The sequence below is a fragment of the Marmota marmota genome, unplaced genomic scaffold (genome assembly GCF_001458135.2).
Source record: "Marmota marmota marmota unplaced genomic scaffold, marMar, whole genome shotgun sequence".
Taxonomy (NCBI): Eukaryota; Metazoa; Chordata; class Mammalia; order Rodentia; family Sciuridae; genus Marmota; species Marmota marmota.
The window spans coordinates 8,645,815-8,670,222 of record NW_026000242.1 but is presented as its reverse complement, the minus strand read 5'-3'; the positions used below and the strand labels follow the sequence as shown (position 1 = coordinate 8,670,222).

Sequence of the window (24,408 nt, the reverse complement as noted above, 5' to 3'; positions counted from 1 at the left end):
CTTCCTAATTGCACAATTACTTTACAGAGCACCGGGGAGAGATGGCTGTGGTGGGGGCCGGGCTTGTGCCGCTGAGAAGTTGTTAAGAAAAGTCACAGAAGTAATTACGCCAGTCAAAATTATTTACCAAATGAAAGCCATTCTTCACAAAAGAGCCTTTATTTATTTTTAAAGAAAAAGGGCAAAAATGGGATGATCCCAGGATGGCTAAGACACCATAAAGCAACAGTTGAGTTAGTTATCAATTATTACAGCTTTTAAATTTTCAACTCAAGAGCAAGCAATGCATTTTATCTGGGGTTTTAAATGCACTATAACAGCAACAGTATTTTTTGCTCTTTACCGGGCCTCGGATCTGAGATGTCAAAGTACTTTACAAACAAATAACTTGAAACAATTTGGGATTGAGGCTCTTATAGATGGAGAGCAGGCCCAGGGAGGAAGCGATTTGCCCAAGGTCACCGGCTGAATCAGAGGCACAGCTGGAAACACTACTCATGAATACTGGCTCCTGGAGTCCAGCTCATCACTACCAGCCCACCCCCCTCCCACGCACCAAAACAAAAACCCAAAGCCAGAAAGCAGCAGCAGGGCAGAGAAGTCACCTGCCCTCCAAAGCCCAGGATGTCCACTCTGACAATTTGCTGTACAGATTGGAAGCCGAGTGTGCAGGTCAGATGTCTCTACAGACTGCTTCTGCAGAACCAGGGACAATCAGTAGCTACTGAAAAGTCTATGGAGATTAGGGGCAGCTCAGCTTTCCCTTCGGAATCCCTTCCCCCTGCCCCCTCCCCCAGCATCTGTCAGATTCTTGCAGAGTGTCAGCATTCCAGGAGGAGGTGATGGCTCCTAAAGCAGGTGTACTCTGCCCACCTGGCAGGTCTGCTCCTTTCCTGAACTGGCTCCCTCCAAAACCTGGTCTATATGCACAGAGTGGGAGTGCAAGGTTCAGAGGAGAGGAGGGAGAGAAGGGAAGGGAAGAGGAGAGGACAGGCAGGACTGTTTTGAAACCTTTGCAGGATTTAGAACCTCTATTTACAGAGGCTCAATCCCACCCACACTGACAGGTACCTTGCATTTCCACACTAGAAACACTTTATACCTGATTATTTATCAGTTTGGTTGCCGTTTGCTGGTTGGTTGACAATATTATGGTTTTGTAGATATTTAATTAAACATTTAATAAATTTGATTTGAGTTTTCCTGTCTTCTCTGTACTTGGAGATCCTTTTTTTTTTTTTTTTCTTTCCAGGTCTCAAGTATATTCACCAGCCTGGAAATGTTTACAGGACATAGGCACTGTACTTATTGACCTTAATGGATAAAACAGCCTTGAGAGAGAGAGGAGGGAGGTGCAAGAAAAAACAATGGTGACCACAGACAGGAAGAAACAAAATCAAAACCAAACCACACAAAAATTTAGCCACACAGGCAGAGGGAGTTTGAGAAATTTTACAATTGCTAGTTGGGAAGAAGAGAGCAGATCTTACCAGGCTATTTCCAGGAAAGAAATGGAGAGATGAAAAGCTAATCCAACCAGAGGGGAAAAAAAAAAAGAATTCTCTTATTATTCAATAATTTATTGAGCACAGGGCCAGATACTGCACTTGGCTTCAGAGATACAGACAGAGCTGGATCGGATGCAGTCTCTGCTCTCAAGGAATTTACTGTTTTATTGAGGGAGACAGAAGGGTAAACAAACAGTTCAGATATGAGATAAGGACACAAATTGAGGTAAGTATGAGGGATGGAGAAAGCACAGAGAAGCAACCTGAATCAGCCTCAAGGGAGGAAGATATCCCCTGAATATTCCAAGGCACAGAGGTGTGAACTTGGGGAGTTCAGGGTGGGACAGGGCTGGGGCTTAAGTGGTGGGGATCGCAGGGTGAGATGGAAAGGCCAAGCTAGGTTGATGGCAGGTTGTGAGAGTCTGATTTACTCTGCAGGTGGAGGTCAACTAAGAGTGGTTTCTGAGGAGGGAGGGACCCAATGTGCTTCAGTTTAGGATGGATGATGGGCCTGGGGGGAGACGAACAGGAAGCCTGGAGAGAGGCTGGTACATTCCTTTGGTTGAAGGTAAAGGGCTTGGATGAGGCAAGTCATGTGGAAATGATGAGTTGGGTCAAGTCTGAGAAGGATTCAGGGGCAGTGGGCAGGAACTGGTAGCCAGCTGGAAGCTAAAGATGAGGGAGAGGGAGGGGTCAAGAATGACAATGGGGTCTGCAGTGTGGGAGGCTGATGGTGCTCTTAAGTGAGAAAGGAACATAGGGAAGAGGGGCGTTCGGAGGAAGCTTTTCACTTCTCCAAAGCCTCTTGACCCTAAAACAGATGCCATGCTAGACAGGCGCCCTTAAAGTTGCCATGGAAACCCAGCAAAACTCTGAGGTGGATAGTGAGGGAGTCACTGGGAGATTATGATATTCTTTTGGGGCAGCCCTAGCCAAGACCAGAACATGACTCTGAGGCCAGCCACTAGAAATCTGTTCTGTCTCAGAAGAAAGGGGCTTGAAGCCCACTGAGAGGCAGCACAATAGATACCTCCAAGGCCATACCGGGACTGGCGATCCTATTGTGAATCATGGTTGAAGGGAGTTTATTGGAAGTCAGCTAATGAGAGCTCCCAGCTATAACCAGGAGTCTATATTCTCCCTGGGCAGCAACACACCCTCCATAATAGCTAGTGTGGCGGCAGGGGTGAATTGCAACACAAATATCTATCAATCACAGCAAATTCATTGGGTTATACTCCCGTCACCCAGAGCTGACCCTTTCCTACCAGAGGAAGTAATGAGCTAGAAATAAGTGCCATCTGAACCTGAGTCTAGGGAAATGTGTGATCATGGACATCTCAAACTTTAACTTCCTTCAGTTTGGGCTTTTCAAAGAGATGAATACTATAGCATGAAATTGCCAAGATTAAAAAGAGAACGTTAGTTTAATACACATGGTGGGGCAGTGGCCAGGGCCATCCATGGCACAGGATTCCCAAATCTTGGCCAGGGACTCGCTCAGCATTCATGGGAAGTAAATAGCCCCAAAGCAAAGCAACCACATTTCTTTCTTGATCTTGGATGTTGGCAAAGGGAAGACAAACGAGGGCGCTCTGGTTTGGGGACGGCATGAATGAGGCACACATGTCCATAAATAAACCAGGAGCCCTCCAAACATGCTGCTCATTTGTTCACACAAAAGCCAGGCTGGCAGCCCTCGCCAAGCCATGTTCACAGTCGGATCCTTAATGCATTGTGAGCGTTCAATCAAACTTTTAGTGGTGAAACTCTGGGAGTAGAAAGCCAGCTAAGCCCAAATGGTCCCTTTGCTTTTCCATCTTTTGTGGCTGCCTGGCTGTGCTCTTATGGGTTTTGTTGTCAACAAACTCCTGGCTTGCCTTTGAGCACTCCAAATTATTGAAAATGACTACAGCTTAAGACTGGCAGGATGATTGTTAAAAACAGCCCTGGCATTAATCATAGCTTAAGAGCTTTTGGAAAATGATTCTAATTCAGAAGGGGTGGCTTACAAAGAGGCTTGTCGAAAGCGAAGCAGACATCAAATTCTGAAAGGCAGAGAGCCTCCTTGGTGCCCACACCTGGCTCCTCCTGCAGCCCTGCGGCAGTGTGTGGGGCGCAGCTTACCTTACCAGCTCACCCCATGTGCTGCTGGGAGATTTCCACGTGAGTCCCACATCAGCCCACCCCCAATCGGGGCACCTTGAGATGGAAAAGACTGTGGGGGGGATGGTGCCCGCAGTTCCCAGTCTTCCCGGCAGTCCTCTGAATAAGGAAGAGGTGGCTGGGCGCCTTGTTTTCTGTCAACAGTTGGGGTGCCTTAGACGGATGCTAAAATAAGCCGTGCGCACAGAGGCAGCTGCGTGGGCAAACACATGGTCAGCATTTGCAAGGAGCCAGGCAGGGCCATGAGCTAATACTTCTGCCTTTTGCCTGCCTGGCACAACAAAGGAGAATGATTTTTGCCATCAGCATTCTCCCTATCATGGAATCATTGCACAATTTAGTATGATTAATGGTTTCCATTTAGGAGAAGCTGAGACTGAAAACAGTGGGGGAGTGGTGGCACTTGGCTGGGGGCGCTTGCGGCTGCAAACTAGAGCAAAAGGGAGAAAGATGTGGTCGGTGCCTGCCAGCCAGGCCAGCGGTGCCCTCCACCTTTACTTCCAGGCACGATTTGGGAGACACATGGCTTTGACATGCATTTGTTTACACAGTCTGAAAGCTGCAACCCTGTGGTGGCTTCATTCTTGCAGCCTTCCCAGCATTTGTGGCTGAGAGCTACTCCCTCTGGAACTGCCAAAGAGAATGTCACTCCCAGAGGTTCCTAACTGAAGGCCTGGTTGAGAGCCAGGGTATGGCGATGGGGCTGCACAGCTAAAGCTAGCAGAACTAACTACACCATTTCTTGGCATTCCTGATGGCCACTCAGGGATGCCACACGGAGAAGGATCCCACCCTCGTGTGGGGTGGAAGTGGTGGTCTCCAACATGGCCGTCCGTCTCTGGAGCACCCGGGCTGGTGGGCCCAGTCTCGGCTCTCATCAGCCAGCTTTCCCAGGAGTCTTTCTCCATTCAGGAAACTTCTTTCTTCTCTGCTTCTGTAGACACTGCTTCTTCTCAGATCTCACAGCTGCTGCGGGTGAGTGGTGAGACAAAGGGCGCCATAGCCAGAGACTTGTGGGTGCTGATAGAAACCAACCGGGAAAACACAGAGAATTCAAGAGGGCCTGCATGTTTTAGCAAAACGCTTTGTAACTGAAGCCAGAAAGGGAGAAAATTGGTGATCTTGGCTGGGTCTAACGTGACTCCAGGCCCTTCTCGATGCATTGTTGTCTCTGCAAGGAAATCTATTATTTTCCATAAACTGTCTTAAGCATCTCCCGGGCTACATTTCTGGCTGCGTTAAGAATCAAGCCATCAAGAACAGCTGTGAATGTTATACACTTTCAGCAGCAGCGATGGGCTTTGGCAGGGAAGTAGGAGCAAAAAACCCAAGTAGGACATTTCAGTTGACAGTAATGGCATTTTCCCTTCCTTGTCCAAACGATAAAAGATTCATGCTCCTAATTGCAACACTAGAGCTGCCCCCATCACTTTATTCTGGGAGAGGAGGTTAGAGAAAACAGGCCTAGAGAGAGGGAGAGAAAGAGAGAGAGAGAGAGATGGATAGTAATTTCGTCACTAGCTAACAGAGACTGATTAGTGCAGAAGATTCCCTTCCATAGCAATACTTTTTAATCAGGGCTGCTGTGTCTGGGCAAACAGCTTTTGTGGATTAGCTAGACTCGAGCCTGCCAGCATCCGTTGCAAGTTTAAACGATGAAATACACAACTACAGAAAAAACAAACCAAAAAGAGTAATAAAGTCACACATTTCAATATTCAGCAACCATTAAGGGATTTAAATATTTGCTTGCTATTAAAGGCTTGCATTAGGCTCTTCCAACACCAGCTCTGGAAGACTGAAATATCAATTACGGATCAATTTTCCCCCTAAGTAAACACTAATGCAGGATAAACAGTATTAGAAGATGCAATCGTAACATTGCTGACTTCAGGATGGACTTCCTGCTGGTAACAGCAAGTTTAAGCCTGGTGATTAATTAACCTGAGAAGATAGCACTTAAGGAAGATTTAAGGCGGGCACATCTGAAATATGACTGTGAGCCAGTACATGTTTGGAGGGCACCTAGAAAAGTCCCTGGCCTAGAGCATGTGTTGATTTGCCCCTCAGTAGTGGTCCTACTCCCCAGATCAACACTTCAAAGGATTAGGAGAGAGTAAAACGGGAGGCCAGGGTGGGTATGCCTGCAGGTGAGAGAAAATAAGTAGACTTGAAGTCAGGTTCCTCCTTGGAATGAGTTTCATATTTAAATATGTAAAGCTTGAGTTGTAGTTTCTCTCTCTGACCACCAGGGGCAGTGCACATTTTATGCTCACGTGGAATGAAACATCAAAACATAAGAAATAAAAACAGATGCAGCTCCCTATGTACTGGATTGGAAGACTTGAAAACAGAGAAGATTCCTGCATTCAGGTCTCACTTTTGGAGTGCTCACATTACCCTTGTGCTATTGCCCTCTTCCTACCACCTGCAATAATGTGGCGGTGTGCTGGGGGCATTGAACCCCACAGCTCTATCAGAAGCACATTTTAACATTTTGAGATGAACACAAATAAGGTTAGGAGTATGGTTTGAATTTTTCTGACACATCATACCTCATTCTGAAGGCCCCTTATAGTATACGATAACAACGTTACCTTATGGCTTTGCTTGGCCATTACTAAAAATGTCATCATTCCCCAGGAGGGTTAACAAGTATGCTGTTCTAGCAGATCCTTGAGAGTGATGGAACCAAGGGTGCTAAACTCAGAGCTGAATGGCTCATTTCTTCAAGGCCACGCTGAAAGCTGCCCATATTGAGGATGGGCTTACAAATGTCAAGGTTTGAAATACGGAATTGGCAGCCCCTGCAGACTGTGATGCAGACAACTAGGTGTTTGACTAGCTCCCTTTAATCAACTTGGAGGAGAGGTCACACTGTGCCTACCACTCAGTTTCATATATTGGCCATAAGGCCATTTGGATGTCAGTCAAGAGCCCCTTTCCCTTTATCTGCATGGCAGGTCAGGACTCCAAGTGCTTCTTTTTGGAAATATTTCCAAACTATGTATGTGAGGCTGTGAACACTAATTTCATTCTGAAGGAGTTTGGCTGCTGGTTCTTCTGACTAAATCTGTGTATTCATAGATTTTTTTGTCTGAGGCAAAAAAAAAATTTTTAACCCAATACAAATGCTTCATTTAAGGAAGGTCTTTCTACTTGTCACTTGATGACTGTGTGGTTGCCTTAAGGTTCTGGATGACAAAATCAAAGGGACATTTCTCCACGGAGCAAATCCATAGCACTACAAGAACAACATTTCAAGTAGAAGGAGGACAGTGAAAGATTGCACCAATTAACACCCACATATCACCTTAGGGTTCCTGTTGATGTATTTGAAGAATGCAACCAGGCCAAAATATTTGTGAACTCTCTGGAGGAAGTGGGAACCATTTTCACTCTCATACTAAATGAAGGACCAGATTACTTATCAAGTTCCTACTGACGTGTGCTGCTTCTGGCACCTTCTCATTTGTATGCCTGGTGGACTCAAATGGTAAATGTGCAGCAAATTGCCACCTCATGTCTGCCTCAGTGCAGAGGACTTCTGGGGTCCCTTCTCTGCAGGTTGTAGCTGAATCTGGAGCCTCATGCTACAGGCAAGGGGAAGACTGATGAAGACTTTACACCTAATACACGCCTCATGGCTTGGAATGACTACTAATGAATAGTGACAGGAAAGGGATCGTTAAACATTCTATGACAAGGTTCATAAGGGTATGATATGTCCATACATATGAGTCCAAATAGTTCCCTCTAAGTAGTAACTACCCACAGCCATGTGGAAGTTTCTATGTTTAATCCCCACTTGCCTTTATCCTACATTATGATGAACATTTCCTAAGCACTGATCACTTATCTTTTCCCCCCCATTGATGCTGAGAATTGAACCCAGGGCCTCCTGCATGCTAAGCATGTGCTCTATCACTGATACCCTCCCACCCAGACTGTGACTGCTGATCTTACCTTACGGATAGGAGACCAAGGTGGGTTGGTTGGGGAACTTGCTTAAGTTTCAAAGCTAATCAATCATGGGGTAGGGATTTAAACCCAGGCAGGCTCACTCTAGCCTGCATATTCCTGCTTGCTACCCTAAATCACTCACGTGTGTCTCTGTATGGAGTTATGATCAATTTGTGCTCTCTTTCCTTTGGCAAAGGCTGGACAGGCCACTGATCTCAGCACCTCTGCCTGGACTTTGAGGACAGCCACAGGGCTAATTCCACCCTCCACACATGGGTGATTTCACCCATTTTGCCACACACATGATCAGGCTGGCTAGGCTTACTGCCCTCTGCACCTTTGACTTATTTCCTTCTTTGCTAAACTGTCCTTATTAAGATCCAGCTCTTGACTATACTCTGGAAACCGCTTCAGAATACCCCTCACTATGCCTGATATATAGCAGGTGGTCAATAATTGCATATCTGCTTTTTTTTTTTTTTTTTAATGAAGGCAAAGGACCAGGCCAGGTTTTAAGAAGAAGTGACGGACACAGCCTTTCCCTTTTCTGGAGCTTACCTTTTCTGTCAGAGCAGAGCCTTCCCCATTATCTGACTAAGAGAGAAAAGGGGGACTCAACCACGGCTGGTGGGAGAGGGCACTTAGGGGCTGGTTAGATCTTATCTGCTCATTTGTAAGATTAGACACCATGACTGTGTGTGTGTAGTCATTGCTTACTTCAGCCTGCAAGGCAAGGATGATGACGACAGATTGGATGCTGCTGTCACCCAGGCCTGGAAGTCCTAGCAACCTAAACACAAGTGAGAATAATCTTCCGCAGGCAGCCACATCACTTCTCGGCAGCTCGCACTGCTTTTGTGAAAGGAGAGAGAACTTTAGATGAAGGAGGCAGAATGAATCGTTAAGACACGAAATCCCCAAATAAGAGACAGGTGGAGCAGGCAACACAGGGGAGTTGGTGGGGTGGTGGGTGAAAGAGGGGAGGGAGGGTGGGAGGCGGATCCACAGGAGCGTCTGTCCCTGGCTGCCACCGCTGCGTCCCGCACACCTGCACAGATCACCAAGTCCATCTGGAGGCGCCTCCGTTCAGCCAGGCACCTGGCTCACCTGTCCACAGAGAGGGGAGAAAAGGATAAGGACAGGAAGGATGAGCAGAGGAGAGAGGATGCAATTCCAAGAAACCCGGCCGGCAGCCACTCCTGGCTCATACCGCCAGCTTGGGTCCCCACACTGGGTCCTAAGGAGGAAGCTGGGACCAGAGGCTGAGGCGTCCATAAGAAGTTCATAAAGAGATGAAAGGATCACTTTGTAACATTAATTTTTTTTTATTAAGAAGACAGATATTTTATAGTACTTCTTTTTTTTTTCTTTTTTTTTGTAAAAATGGTATACATGAACCAATACAAAATGCGAATGGGAACATATGGATATGGAGTTTCTTACACTGTAACATTGTCCATGTACACCTTAAAAACAGAACTGGCCTAGAGGGAAAAGTAAGACGTTGGTGTGACTAAAGAACAAGCTTATTTGGCATCAATTATACATCCTTCATTATTTTATATTCCTTTAAAAAACACAAAAAAACAAGTTTGTTCTTTCTTCACTCTAAAAAAAGTGATCAACCTGTACAAAGTAATACTCAACAATACATTTCAAACAGTGCACTGTATACTTAAGAAAAAATACATTAACCAATATACAACTAAAATCCATAATTTCCTGTTTTTGCTTTTATTATTTTTTTCCAATGTGTGGGGCCTACACTTTGCAATCTACCTGAGACGGAAAACACCAATCGAAACACATGAACCTGAGACATGTCAACATTGTAAGCCATAAAGTTACATCAGGAACACTGCACTACTGTACACTTTTCAAAACAGAAAGATGGGAGGTCCCGAAAATGAGATGCCAATTCTGTGAGCAATGGTAGTGTTTTTTGTTTTTTTATTTTTTTTGTTTTTGTTTTGTTTTGTTTTTTTCTAAAAAGAACAACTGAAAAAATCTTTCAACAACATGCTAAATGGTTCTCACCCTTTGATATGGTTACACTATGGTCAGAATGGGTGCTAAGGGCTCGGAATAGAGCTGCACATTATAAAATTCATTGAAAAAGGGATGTTCGTTGTGGCTTTTTGTCTTGATTAAGTGCCTAGGGATAGGAGAGGGGTAAACAAGATGCTGCTCGATAATGGATTTTCTTTTACATACCAGTCCGTTCCCAAAAGGCCCCCATATTGCAATGGTTCTATCAAAGGTTAAAATAAAGACAAGAAAAATAAACACGCTTTCAAATAACAAAGAGTTGACACTTTTTTCCCCTTAAATAAATCAGCATAAGTTTTCCACATAATGTAACAATAGTAAAAATGCACCTTGCAAAATCCAAAATTACTCACTGAAAATGTTATATAATATATATTTATATATATATATATATATAGATCTATCTTTTTTTGATGCCATCTTTCCATAGGGACTGTTATCTGGAGTCTGGAGCCTTACCAAAACATATGGTAAGAGTTTCCTTTGCGTCCTTCAGGACTACTTCTAGATTTCCTAGGCATTTCAGTGAAAACCCCCACATCGCTTTAAAAAAATGTAAATGGTAACTTGACTCCTCTACCTTTTCCCAAGGCTCCCCATCTAAGATATGTTTAAGGTAACTTATTTGAGTAGCTATGCAGTATGGCTGCCATCATGCGAGATCAGTAATTTTTTGGCAGATGGTTCTTAAGGCTGAGGAAAGAGGCCAAGGCTAGTGTATGAAAGGTAAAAAGATAAAAACACTCACATTTGAGTTTTGATTAAGTAACTGAAAATCCCTACATGCTGTTTTTCCACCTCTGCTCTGACCTTTCGAGAACTGAGATCGACAGCAGACCAGTGTGAGAACAATACCGGCCCTTCTTTTGCACCTCCTGCCTTTGTTAAGCCAAATCTGAAGGAATGAAAGTTTCACACGGATTTGAGTTGGAAATCCCAGCATGACAAATATCTGTAATATACAGTACATGCAGGCCACATCCTACTGCCTTCCTAACTAAGCACAAAGGAAAAAAAAAAAAAACCTGTCCCATTCAGTCATTCGCACAACACGCGGACTTGCTTTTTCCTACAAATTAGTGAGAAGTAAGGCCGATTGGGAAAGGTGGATGGAATCATTTGGAACAGAAATAACCAGAGCAGAACTGTCTTTCCCCCCTCCCTACTTCCCCTCCTGTGGCAACTCAAATTTGTCCACTTCTATAAAAGGAACAGACCTCCTCACCTGTCGGGTCTATTTAGGGCACTGAGAAAGGAGGAATCCTTTCTGCCCCAAACCTTTCTGGACAGCGTGGGGTATCTATACTGAGCCGTCTACAGACACAGAATTAAAGACAGATTCAATCTCATTGTGACACACCTCACTTGCAGATAACCCTGTACAGTAATGTAGTTCCACAGCAAACAGAACATTTTCTGAATCACAGTCTAATTTTCTAGTCTTCACTGCTCTAAGTATTTGAAACATGGGCAGCAGCAAAGAGTTTTCATTGTTTGTTCACCCAAATCTTTACGACAACAGAGAAGAATGCATTATGGATACACTAAATTCTGAACTATGAAATCTAAACTGTGCTGGTTCTCCTTTTAGGAAACTGAATTTGGAACTGAAAGCAGTTACCTCAAAAGTAAATCAAAGTAAAAACAGTAACAAAAATGGGGAGGAAAAGAGTTTAAGGAATCCCAGCAGGTAAATTCCAAAATGGGAGATTTTGGAAAAAAATCCAAAACTCATTTGGGAAAAAAAAAAAAATGCTCACGAAGGAAAAGAAGAAGGAAAAAAAAAAAAAAAGCAACAAACAAACAAAAAAACAAGGCACAGAATTTTCTGCAATCTACTGAAACTAAATCCAAGTACCCAAGTTTGACTTGGTAGGAAGAAATAAAAATAAAAAACACAAACAAACAAATAAAAAGAGGTGTCAAACAGCAGAGTGTACTTTTCAAAGAACATTTTTTACACAGCAAATCCCAAGCCTTCCCAGTCTCGCACTTTTCCACCCATTCATAAAAAACACACGAGTTTCTCGCAAGTTCCAATATCACTGTCTCTTTATCATCTAAATAGGGCCAGTTGGACACCTCATTGAAACAAAAAGGCTGATCTAGATGAAGTACTCTTTCTTTTCTTCGGAGTTGTTCTGTCCTCCTTCTGCATTGATTATAGCTGTGTCTGCGTCTGCTGCGTCATCGGCTCCTTTGGCTTCATGAGTGAAGTATGTACCTGAAAGATGAAGGGGTAAAGCACCGTGACTGTCTGATGGCCTCTGTGTAAAGTGGTACAGAGATGGCAACTTGCTTTATGGCCATCATCAGCCGAAGTGGTGTGCAGGCAGCAGAGGGGGAAAAAACAATTGGAAGAAGAGAGCGAGGCGGGTGAGACAAATGGGGATCCGGGGGTTCCAAAGGCACCACTCCAACTGAACCGCTGCGATATAATTCAGCAAATGAGACATTAGAGCAGTGATTATGACCAGAGGATGTCAGCAGAAGAAGACGTGAGTGGGAGCTAAAATGCAGAAAGCTGGAGAGCTGCTGACTAACGCGTAAACAGTAAACACCAAGGACCAATGACAAGAGATGTGCACGCACGTGGTTAAAGACCAAAGCAAGGAAGAGCAATTAGCCAATAAATGAATTAGGGCCCCGATGACGCTTCTACTGTCATCTCCAATTGTCTGTTTGCACAACAGTCTCCTGGCTTCATGAATCATCATTGACTATCCATAGGTGAGAATGTGCTTCAACTTGCACGTATAGGTTTTATTTTCCTATGCCTTCCATTTCAGAGGGGGGGTTCCAGATTGAGAAATAATTTGACATTGTTACGGCTGGAATCAAGGGCTTCGGATCTGTCTCCATGAACAAGTGATTCTCTCTCATCATGTAACTCTAGCCCGGACCCGGATTCATGGATTTGCTAATTGGCACAGCCACTTTATAATGACAAGACAGAACGTTACAGAGTTGGTGACACTCGTATCACCAAAGCCCAAGAGTTTACATGGAGAAAGACAAGGACTGCACCTCAGTATAGTATGTAGGTAGAACTTAAATTGCCTGGCACAATCAATAGGCCTCCTCCCACAGTACACCATATCCCTGCACACTTATTTGTATTTAAAAAGGCTGAAACATTTTGCCATATTTTCTGGTTTTCAAAGTGACGAACTGAGAAAGCGGGTGGTCAAGTGCTTCCCTCCGGTATCCTCTCTTGGTCTGTAGTGACGCACACGCCCTCTTCCCCTGGTCCTCCAACATTGCTGCTCAGACTCAGCCCTGCTCCCTGGCCTAACCTCCCTGGCTCTGTCAAGCTAAACACTGAGAGGCCGGAGTTCTCAGCCAGATAGCTCTGAGAGTCCCAAATTGTTCTATGCTTGAGACGGACACTTCGTATCCTAAAGGCGGTTGTCAAGTACCTTGAACCTCCACTGCTGTGCTCAAGGGACTTTCCCCAAACCCAGGTTACAATCAAGCAGTATGCAAGCGCCTAGAAAGCCCTGCAAGTTCATTGCCCAGTGCTTGAGAAAAACAACCGAGAAAGACAAGGGCCGACAAAGAAAAGGAAGAATAAATTACCAGGAGGGGAGAAGAGGCTCAGAGCAGCATGGGGCAGAGAGGAGGAGCACTGGAAAAGATGATTGCCCATCCAGACTGCACAGTTGCTAAGTGTGATGATTAATGGCAATTTAAATCAATTGCCCTGATAATTTTAAAAATACATATTTATGTGGCTTTTAAGGCAAAGGATTTTCTTTAACCTGGGCACATCACACCAAGGAAAGTATTCTAGAGCGCTCGTGACCAGGTTACCCAGAGTTCAGGGTGAGCAAGCAGGGCTAGTTTACCCGCCTCCTGGAGCATGACAGGTGGTGGGTATGCTGTTGCACGTCTGTCCTTCGGGGGTCACACCACACCTTGCACACCAGCCCCTTACTTTATCGCTTTTACTTTATCCCCAATTATGGATTGGAGAATAACAACTCTATAAAGCTTTATATTTAGAGAAAATCCAAATCAAGGAGTGTTCCTCATCAACTCCCAGAGTCCTAATCAGCAGCTGCTAAGATTTCTGCTTTTTTTCTCTAACAGTTTCAGAATCAGAAAGGCTGTGCGGCCACATATGCCAAATTGCCTATCAAGGACAACCTTGTAAAGTCCCCAAATGCAGGGGAGGTGGTGACATGTGGCTCCTGCCTGCCAAAGCACCTTGCTTACCTTTATGTCTGGCAAAATAGCGCCCCAGAATGATGAGCAAGCACAGCATGGCGAACACCACCACGGCCACGACGCCGCCAATCACAGCGTGATCCACTGCCCTTATTGAGCCTTCTTCACCTGCTCGAGAATCTGTTGAAATCAGAAGAGGAATAGGGATGTAGAGCTTATTACAGGACACCAGAGGCCCTGGCCACACTGCCTCCAGGGTCAGAAGATCACCTTCTTTTTTAATGGAGGAGCCAGCAAGAACAATCCAGATGGATCAAGTTACACTGGGTGAACAGACTGACCTGTCCAGTACTGAATTGATCTGTTCTCCCCACAAGGCAATTTCATTATAAGCAGCACAGGAGCACTAATGCAAGTGGAACAAGCTTAGGGAGGCAGGGAGGGGAGAGATGGAGTCTATCCGGTCCTGACCTAGTCTTGGTGTTCACTCTATCTGTATCCAGCTGCAGATCCTAATTAAGGAGGCAGACCTAACTATTTAAGAGCACCCTGAATGGCACCTTTAGGCAATCACAGGAACTGTGGAGGGGAGGACAGAGTATCTTTCTCTAGCTGCCCAGTGGCTTATTTCCTGATGGCGTAAGCACAGGAAAAGCAAGAGCTCAAAAGCCACAGCAGTCTGGAGATAAAACAAGGATTATAAGACCAGAGACAAGTGACCTGCTTACTACATTTAGGATGTATGAGGCAGTAAACCTCAATTTAAAAACCTAAAAACCTATTTCAAAAAAGACAGCAAGGAATGATTGTCCATTGCCACAGACGGTTTTTATTTTATTTATTTAACACCTCACGATGCAATTAATTTTCCTTTATAAGCATCCCTCCCTCAGGATGTCTTCTTCCGACTGAGGAACGACATGTTTGGCTGGGGAACAACTCCAGAATGAACCCAGAATGAGCTATGGCGATGCAGAATGGATGTATGGCAGTGTAAACAATTTTAATTTAGGAACGTGGCTACATCACCCCTTGCTGAAATCCTAATGGCACCCGAGATTTATAATGTAGTAAAAAACAATTATTCTCCCGTTGATTAATACATTAACATTTTGGAGTGGAAGCTAAACCATTGTCTTTTTTTTATTGAGTCAAGTACGACACCTCCATTAAAATGATTTACTAGCTGTACCTTACAATTTAAGCACAGCAGCAACAGAAACGGTAAAAATCTTTTAACTTTACATGATTTGTGAAGTCATATGTGAAGGATTTACCATTTAAATCTTTCAGTACAAGAAGCACATGGCCTATAAATCTGTCCCCCTTGCAGTTGCTGGACGCCTAAGAGAAATGCATTTCACCAGGAAGACCGAGAGTGCAAATTCAAGTCAATTTCTAAGAAAGATTTATCTCTGTCTCTCTCCAAAGAACAGAGCAAATCTCTGAAGCCTCCACCTCTAATAATATTTGAAGTTTATCGATCAAGTGTACAGATCCGTGACAGCTAAAGGTAATGGTGCTCTTTTGAGCCGAAACCTGATACAACGCTTTCAGCAGGAGGGCATGATTTACACTTTCTATCGATATTTCCAATTCTGCTTGGAGATTAAGTACTGAAGGATGTGGGGAAATAACTCGTGACTGAGGGTTCCATGAAAAGTGCTTTAATTAAAAGAGTTTAAATTAAAAAAGGGAGTATTTAAAGTGTTTCATTAAGTTACCTTTGAAAGGAGTACAGAAAAACCAAAATCCCAAACCCAAAAGAAATGCCAAATCAGAGGCAGCAGCAGGTCGCACAGGACAACAGGATGATGGGAGTTTAATTGGAGAATGGAGATGGGTTGGAGGCAGAGAGCACTGCAGCCAATTAGCCCGCTCCGTGATGTGCGAGCCCCTCCAGCAACATGTCTAATAAGCTCGACTTGAAATGTGGTGGCGAGGAATCTCCCTTCTCAGCCGAAAGTGCTGCTGATCACAGATGCTACAGCCTCCATTGTCTTGAAAGTCCTTTCAGGCAGGCAGAACTTGGCCACGGAAATTCTTTTCCTTCTAGAGACAACAGCTTGTTGAACAGGCGCAGTCTCCTTGGGGTGCTGCTGGATTTGAGGTGTCTGCTGGATAAGAGTGCTTTACACACTGGAGACGTGCACCTGACGTGCACAAATTCAAAAGTGTGCACAGGGAGTCAAAAGTAACAGTAATGCCAGCCAGTAGTGCTCTCCTTAGGGAGCTGTAGGGATCTTGTGGGAATGAGAATTAACTAACGTCCGGCTGCGGTGACCTTCAGACCTATTGAAGTTTGTGTTTTTAACAAACCCTGTCTGCCTTAGAATTACATGAGGAAGACAAAGTGATACCATGATATTGAGGAAAGACGCTCTACAGGGTAGAAGTGAGGAGGGGTCCCATCCCGGGAAGACTGAGAACTGAGAGGAACTTCTGGAAGCTGCCCGAGACAGAACACTGTAACCCGCTTGTGGGAAGGCACTCTCTTGTCCACTGTTAAAAGAGTGCTTCCCCTATGCCTAGGCACATGATCATTCTAGAAGTCTAAGAAGAGCCAGCCAAAGAGAGAAAGAACACCTGTGTGTATGCATGCGAGGTCTGGGACAAAGAAAAACAAATAATCTCCTGAAAACAAAACCAAAAATGTCTCACTAGGGTATTAATTTTCTGAGTCAAAACTATTCACTTGACCTTTGCTGCCCATGAACTTAGAGCTAAATATGCTATTACTCCCCCCTGCACTTAACCCAAATTAAATACCTACATTCTAGTTATTTTCCCCACCCTCAAGGACATACATATTTTGTAGATACTTATTTATAAGTGCAATCTCTCTAGCTATCTTCTGATACTCACTTTGATCAGAAAGTTTACTACCACCAGTTAATCACCAAGACATTTTTCCTGCCTTCAATTACTACAAACGGACACAGAAGGTAACCGATGTTTAATTTACAGGGAGAATTGCCAGTTATGTGCTCCTTACCGCCTCTCCCCTCTCCCACTCCCACCTCCTGGGTTTACTGTGCGAGGAATTAATGGAGTTGTGCCTCTTCATATGTGCTTGTCACAGTGTGTCCTCCCCATGAAGAGCAGAGCTGTTTCCAGACTCATCTCACTCCCTTCATTTCCATGTGTGGATGGTGAGGGTCCTTAGAATGCCACTGACTGGTTCAAGGAGGCCCGGTGACAGGTTCCCTACCACCAGGGAAGAACTGTGTCCACCTGTGGGCGGGGCCTCACTTATGATATGACATGACAGCCATGATGCTACAGAGAAGGAACTGTGCTGACCGAGGAGGTGGAAAACCGGAGGCTGAAGGAAATATTGACCACCAGAGAAGCATGTCTCCAACAAAGTCCATTGGTCCCTTGACCTTTCCTGTTTCTTCTCAAGAGGAGAGCTGACCAGTTCCTGGAGAGACTACTCATAAGCAGAAAGGCTGTGGCTTTGCCATCAGCAAGAACTTGCTCCTCTGGGGAAGCAGACCCTTTCATGAAGGTCCTGGTCAGTGCGGCTTTTCTGGGAACTTGCTCTCCAGATTTCAGACTCCCTTTTTGAGTCAGGCAGACAAAGAATCCAGAGGCAGACTCCACAGCTGCCCCCAGCTTCTCAACTGAAAAATAAGTGTGGAGTGGAAAGCACTTCTAAACATGCCCGATCCTCTGGCAAACGGACGTGTCTTCGGTTTAGAAAGTCATGTTTTCTTGTTTCCTAAGAGGCTACATTGTACCTCTTGCTTAGTAGCAGGTGTAAGAGTGTCTCTATTCTGAGTCTAAGCTCTGCCTCCATCATCCTGAGAAGTGAAGCCGTAGTTCTGCTTGGTATATATATTCCAGCCTCGAAGAACCAAGCATGCTTGGACAACACAGTCCACATGGAGTTAAGAATCTCACCTCCAAATCATCTCACATGTGACTTCAAGTGAATTAGAATTGGTGGTTGAATAATTTGGACTTAGATGATACCGTAAATGCTGGGAGATGTTCATGATAATTCTCAGTTCTGGTACAACCTTCCTGCCTGTTCTGTCCCATCCTGCAGTCACTTCTACAGCTCTAAGTGTGACAGACACATCATGAGCTGATTAGTATTCGTGAGTTAGCTTTTCTTTTGGCAAAAAGCTGAAACAACTTGGCTTCAGGTGAGAGTTGACAAGCCACTTGCAGAATGTTAAGTTGGCTACTAATGCTTGGGTCATAGTTTCAACCACCCCAGGCTCACTTTAGCATCTTAGAAATTGTAGGGGAAAAAAAATACCTCAAAGAAACTCCCAAGAGGGATGCCCCACACTGCTCAGCTTTCTTTACCTTGGGCCAGTTGACCTGGCCTGATCCGTTCTTCATGAGCAATAAGGAGTATGGAGGGGGAAGTTTTGGGGGCAGTAGTTCCCTAGGGCCTGACAAGAAAATTGATTACTACTGGAACTTCAGTTTCCTTCACCCTCCCCATAAGGGACTCTTCTCTTTTCTGATTGCTTTCACTCCTTAAACCATTTGACAAGAGTTATCCTTAATACAGCACTTTGGCCACCATGCTGCCTGTGGTCAGCAGGGCTCTCTGAACAGGATCCTGGTTTCTATGGCTACTCTACCACCTGGCATGGGACTCATAACATGAGCAGCCAAAGCAGGGATTCAAAGACAACCAGGGAATGGCCAGTATATATTAGATAAGCCTCTGGCAAGGAGGAACTTTGACAGAGCGGTCCATTGGGCAGGAGCCTTACTGTGACTACAGCCTGCCCACTCTGAAGCCAGGTTATACAGAGCCCAAGGGCAGTCTTTTTACCAAAAGTACACCAACTTTTCTACCTCTGAGGAGTGAAGTGTGATACCGTAGTACACAGTGAAACACAGCTACCGCACGGCAGCCATGCCACACTGGCTCATCACTCTTCAGACTTCCTGGTGCAGGCTTTAAGGCACATTTAGCTCACTTGATAAGAGCGAACCACTCTTCTTAAATGCATGTATTTATTCTTTTCATAAGTTATAAACTACTAAGGGTTTCCTCTTAAAGATAAATATTTAAAATGTGGAGGTTCTAATGTTATAAGTCCTCCTACTCCGATTTATTACACTACTCGGATCCTCGACCTTCCCCCATTCGTGGATGAGCTGAGAAAATGTTAGAACTGTTGACTTTTTGCAACAGTTTTGTCATTTGGTTCAGCTGAGGTCTTGCTGGACAAGTCAGTTTAATTAAAAACTCTTAGAATTGGTGTTTATAATAGAAATGCTGCCTCTGGCTTCCTCAGGCTGGTAGGGATTAGTCTATCTCAGAAAAAGCTTAATGACTATGATGTCATTTGCTACTTCTTGCTAGGAAGAAAGGAAAAGGTCTGGCAGTGGATTTTCCAAATCTGAAGCAAAAACAAAAAATCTGACTTCACAAAAAAAAAAAAAAAAAGACAAAACCCAAACAAAACAAAACAAAAAGTAAAGACCAGACCAAAAACTAAAACACATACACAAAAATCCTGTTACCATCTGAAAAATGTAGCTACTCATTTTCATCACCTATTGAAGCTCTCATCTATGGCAACAAAAATAAGTGTGCATTTTAAAAAGCACAACTTTATTACTGAAGGGGAACAAACTGAATGGCATGCGCTGACAAAATGCCACATTATTTGCTAATCCTAATATGTTATTCTTCTTTAAGATTTGCTTTTCTCAGCACCAATTCAATTATAGATGCTACAAATCCTTCTGACATTTAATTCCCTCTTGTCAGAGAGTAGTAAATGTATACAGTACATGCACAGCTTTCCCATTAAGATGTTAATATATATTGGAGCACACTAGCCTCTATGCAGCATAACCTTTCTTTTCTGTCTTAGAAAATGGAAGGGAAAGAATAAACGTAGGCAAGAAAACCATGAAGACTCCCATATAGCATCCCAAGCATCTAGTACTACCCGTCAGCTGCATTCAATTCTAGCAGTGTAGCTGCAGCTATACTAACATTTCAAAGGAACTATGTTAAGCTACTTAAAGGAAAACTGCAGTAATCATCCTCATTGTGCTACCCAGAGCTCAGTATGTGTTCATTTAAATTAGAAGTCCTGCATGCAGATCGTGGCTGCACATCGTTCAGTGATCAGACTCAGGCTTTCTTAGACTGTTTCTGCCTACGCTGCTGTCCAGAAAATGGTCCAAACAGGGGACGAGTTAGGAGCTCATCTCCTACATGGCCCATGGGAAAGTGCCCTGGACTTGCCATCAGATCTGGGATGGAAATTGAGCTTTATTACTTTTCTCTGTGACTTCAGGCAGGCCACTCAGGCACTCTGAAGCATTGAACACAATTATACACGGCCCAAGGCTGCTTCGAGAAGCCAATGTGCTGCTGAGTATGGAAGCGCCTATCTGGCTTAGGGCTTGACGTATCACAGGGACTCAGTAAATGCTTGCAAAATTTAAATCTTCTATATAAAAGCTGAAGGAGGGTTTTTCTAGTTCTTATCACAGACCCAAGGCAAATAATTATCAGCTTTTTAGGGTGAAGGGTTGTAGTGCATACTCAGCATTGTTCACACATAGTAAGATACCCAATAAATACTGAGTTGAAGTCACCAAACTCTTTTCACTTACATGGAACAGACACCAGTGTAACTAACAGCCTCTCTGTCTTCTATGATAGTCAAGGCTGTGGGCCTGGCAGCTGAAGGCCATCTGGTTCAAGTTATGATTCAGGTATACCATTTGAGTATCAGGAATATGAAATACTTGTTGTCAGCTAAATATGAAAACAAGTGTTGTTTGTTTTTTTAATGTCGATTTTTCTCCTTTATCAAGCTACTCGATTTAGTTTAACCAACAGTAGAAATTACTTGATTGAGGCAACAGGATGCAAATCCTCCCAAGGCATTTAGCTTTTCCAGAGAGACCAAAAGCCAAGCTTACAAGTTGGCTCTGCTCATCTCATAACGATAAAAACTTGGGAGTGCAACTGCCTCTTCCATTTTAAGAAACAGAAAGGCACTGAGGATGACACCAGAGTTTTCCTTAAAGAAGTAGACACCTGACAAAGAGGAAAGAGTTGTAAAGTATTTCCAAACACACAATTCCCACTAGAATCTCTCTCTGCAGAAAGATGCTTCAGTGGATCTCAGGCATTTGGGGGTGTGAGGAAGATGGATTAATGAATATGGTGAAGTCACCCCAAAGCAGTGTCCAACCTGTAGAACTCGAATCTACACTTTGCATTAGGACCTGCCAACTTTTTTAGTTTGGAAAAGAAAGTTCCTATTTGGTGGTCTCCTTCCTCCCCATGGTGAAAGGGTAGCATGTTGGATTATGAGAAAGATCGGCACTAGGATGAAGTTCAAACTTATGCTTGGGAAAGGTTGCAGACGAGCTGGCATCAACCTCAATGTGATTATTTATTTATTTATTTTTAAATTTTATTTATTTCACTTTTTTAGTTTACCGAATTTACTGAATTGAACTTTTAAAGAAGAAATTTTCTAACTCATCACTTTCCTATGGCATTTAGGACCACTCAGGGGAACACTGATCCATAACTCAGGGGGACCAATGGGACTGTGGACTTAAAACATCAGAGCAGAGTTTAACTTTTCTCTGAGCGGGAAGGAGCTTGATTTGATGTCAGAAAAGACTTTTCCAGGTCACTCAGCACGTGGCTTTACATCTGATGGTATATGTGGAGTGCCTGACTTTTTCCTCCTCATTCCCTACAGGCACACGCTGAGATGACAAGGGGCAAGACAAACAGGATTCCCAAAGACCCCAGAGTGGCTGTGGATTCCACACCGAAAGGGCAAACCTTCTAAAACAAACTCCTCTATTTCCTCTAGAGGCAGGAGGACCCATGTTTGTCTGTCTCTTAAGTAAATCACTTAGCCCCTGGAGCCTGGTTTCCTCATTTATAAATGGAGACTAACAACCCTTCTTTAACAATTGCACAGGATTGATTTTCCTGAGAATCCTCCCAAGGCTACTCATTCTCATCCATCAGGCCTTCCACTTCCAGTTGCCTTCCTAGGTGAGCTTTCCTGAACTACCCTCCACCTCTCCTGTTCTAGTCCTCACTTTCATATCTCCAGGTCCCCCTGGACCCAGCATTGGGTACTGTGTGAAACAAACTCATATCTTGAGTGTGTCTCCCCGACTAGGAATTCACACATGCGAGCAGGGCCTTGGTCTGTGAAATCCACGGGCCACCTCAGCTCCAAGCCAGTTCTGTTCACTGCTGCCTGCCAGGTAACAGCCAGTGCCCAGCACATGGGCCTCAAGTAGGTTTGTCGAATGAATTGAGATCAAATGAGCGAATGTGTGTGGAAAGCCTTTTGAAGCTATAAACCATGATACAGACACAAGTCAAATAATACCACACTTCACCTTAAATGTATCTGTCCAGTCCCTCTGTTTTCTGACATTTTCTATATTATCATTACTGTTAGTCTACCAAGGACATTAAACAGCCTGTTTGCCAAAATGGAGTCATACTTTATGTGGGGGTCAATGAAGAAAGCATCTCCTTAAATGCTATGGTGACTAAGTTTCTCATACATTTTAAGCAAGTCAGCCAGGCTTTAGGGCACTCTGGTGACCGATGGTCTCATATTCCACACTGACTGACAATGGGATCCTACAGGCCTTTAAGTTGTTCCATCATCTAAATTTAGAGCCCATGCTGCGTTTATAATCCATTTAGGGAACTACAGTTGATTCACTGGGTCCCTCCTAACAGCTAGGCAAGGATTATTAATGTCATGCAGAATTTGCCCTCCACTCATACTTTTTTTTTGTGGATTGCTGAGGGACATGTAAGACTTTTTCAGATCACTTTCTCATTTGTAGAGCAAGAGTTGAAAACAGCTCAGGTTATTTCTTATTGGTGCCTTTGTTTCAAAAGCAGAAGTCTGATGGATTGCTTTGATTATGCTGGAGGGCCATTATCTGGTACACTATTTACCCTGTTTACCTCCTCACTCCACTAAACAGATCCTGAAGGCCCCTCCACTGCTGAAGAGAGGGAGGCAGCTGGAGATATTTTTTAAAAAGTTTTAAAATCAAATAGAAGGACAAATATGCTTAAAGCTATTCTATTCCACATGGGTGGCAATAACCACCAGCTGTCACCAGGAAACAGCAGATGTAATTGATAAAACAATTCAAAAACTCATGCAGATCCATCATCAATAAAGTTAACACCCAAAAAAGTAAATGAAAGGGTTCCAAGTAGAACTGGGTGAGCTCCCTAGGTCTGCCAATAATTAAATCATTGAACTACACACAAGCATCATTTTTTTAATGCAGATTACAGAGGAGGATCAGCTGGGTGACTTGCTTTGCTGGGTGAGGATGGCACACCATATGCTGCTTATGAAACTGTCATTAACTGAGGTATCACTGATGAATGGGGGAGCAGGGCCAGAAGGGCAAGGGAGAAGACAGACCCTCATTATTTGGAAGTATATAACATTTATCCATAATATGGAAAGGGTGGAATTTCTACCCTGATGCAGCAGGGAATAGATAATATTATTCATTACTACAGTTTAGCATTAAATGTGCAACACCTACTCTAATTTATTGATGGGCTGTTTAAGACGGGTGTTAACCTGTTTGTCTTGTATTATAATTGAATTCAGTCTCTAGGCTACAGAAATTTGAGAAGTTCATCCTTTCTCAATCAATATGCTCCCCTTCAGTGACCCATTTCAAGACAGCTTCATAAAAAATAATGTATTTTGTTTTAATAAATTTAAACACTATGACAGCTGCTCAATTTTTATTGGTTGTTTTTTTTCCCCTTCAGATGTCTCTTTGCTGCCGAGTGAAGCCAAGCTCACAATCAATAGTAATTGATTAATCAGCATCCCCTTTGAACAAAGGTGCTAATCAGTTTTTGATTAGTTCATCAAACCAGATGCAAAGGCAGCCCGGCCCCAGCCTGCTAGTTCATCAGTGCTGTACATGACTTACTGCTCCTGAGCAATATGACTGTGGTGTTCCTGGAGGGTGTGGGGGAGGGGGACAACATAATTATTAATTTAACTGAATTATTATGAACACAAACAGTTGTTGGTTTATTGCTCCTGACTTGGGTGATTGATAGAACTGCAGCAGAGACCCATCTGACTTGGTGCAGGGATGAGGCTTGGAGTATTCCTAATTGATGATGCTAGAAGAAGGGGTGGGTCGCTGGTTTAGACCCGTTTCCCTAAAGAGGAGAAAACTTACTTTTGCCTATCCTAGTAATCCTTGTCTGGCTCATACGCCATGAGGGATCAGGGCCAACCTATGAGAACTCCTGTCTTAGAATCCTTGAGAAGCTCCAATTTCTAGGACCACTGTGTCAGAGTTGTTTTATTTCGGGTCAGTACTGAATGGAGACCATCTACAACCAGGAATGCAAGCAGAAATTGCTTACTTCTGGCATCACATTTTAAGCAGGAAGAAGGACTTAACTCTTATTTTAAAAGAAAATTAGGTCAATGTTTTCATAACTTCTCTAAACACAACACAAATAAGAGGCAAACAAAAACTATCGATGGGCTGGCTATCT

At 43.8% G+C, this 24,408-nt stretch overlaps 1 protein-coding gene across 10 annotated transcripts in view; it reads right to left on the bottom strand.

Annotated features, from left to right (window-relative positions):
* Window positions 1-1,166: 1,166 nt before the first annotated feature.
* The window catches only part of Cadm1 (cell adhesion molecule 1), a 326,958-nt gene continuing 303,716 nt past the window's right edge, over window positions 1,167-24,408 (bottom strand). For 8 of the 10 annotated variants that reach the window (XM_048795866.1, XM_048795858.1, XM_015489852.2 and 5 more), the window contains 2 exons: window positions 13,905-14,036; window positions 9,349-11,910 (listed from right to left, as the gene is read on the bottom strand). In XM_048795866.1, coding sequence (XP_048651823.1) covers window positions 11,792-11,910; window positions 13,905-14,036 — 251 coding nt within the window. In that variant the 3' untranslated portion in view covers window positions 9,349-11,791. Of the gene's footprint in view, window positions 5,139-9,348; window positions 11,911-13,904; window positions 14,037-24,408 lie in introns of those variants that run through there. The other 2 variants (XM_015489851.2, XM_048795860.1) reach the window with 1 other exon arrangement.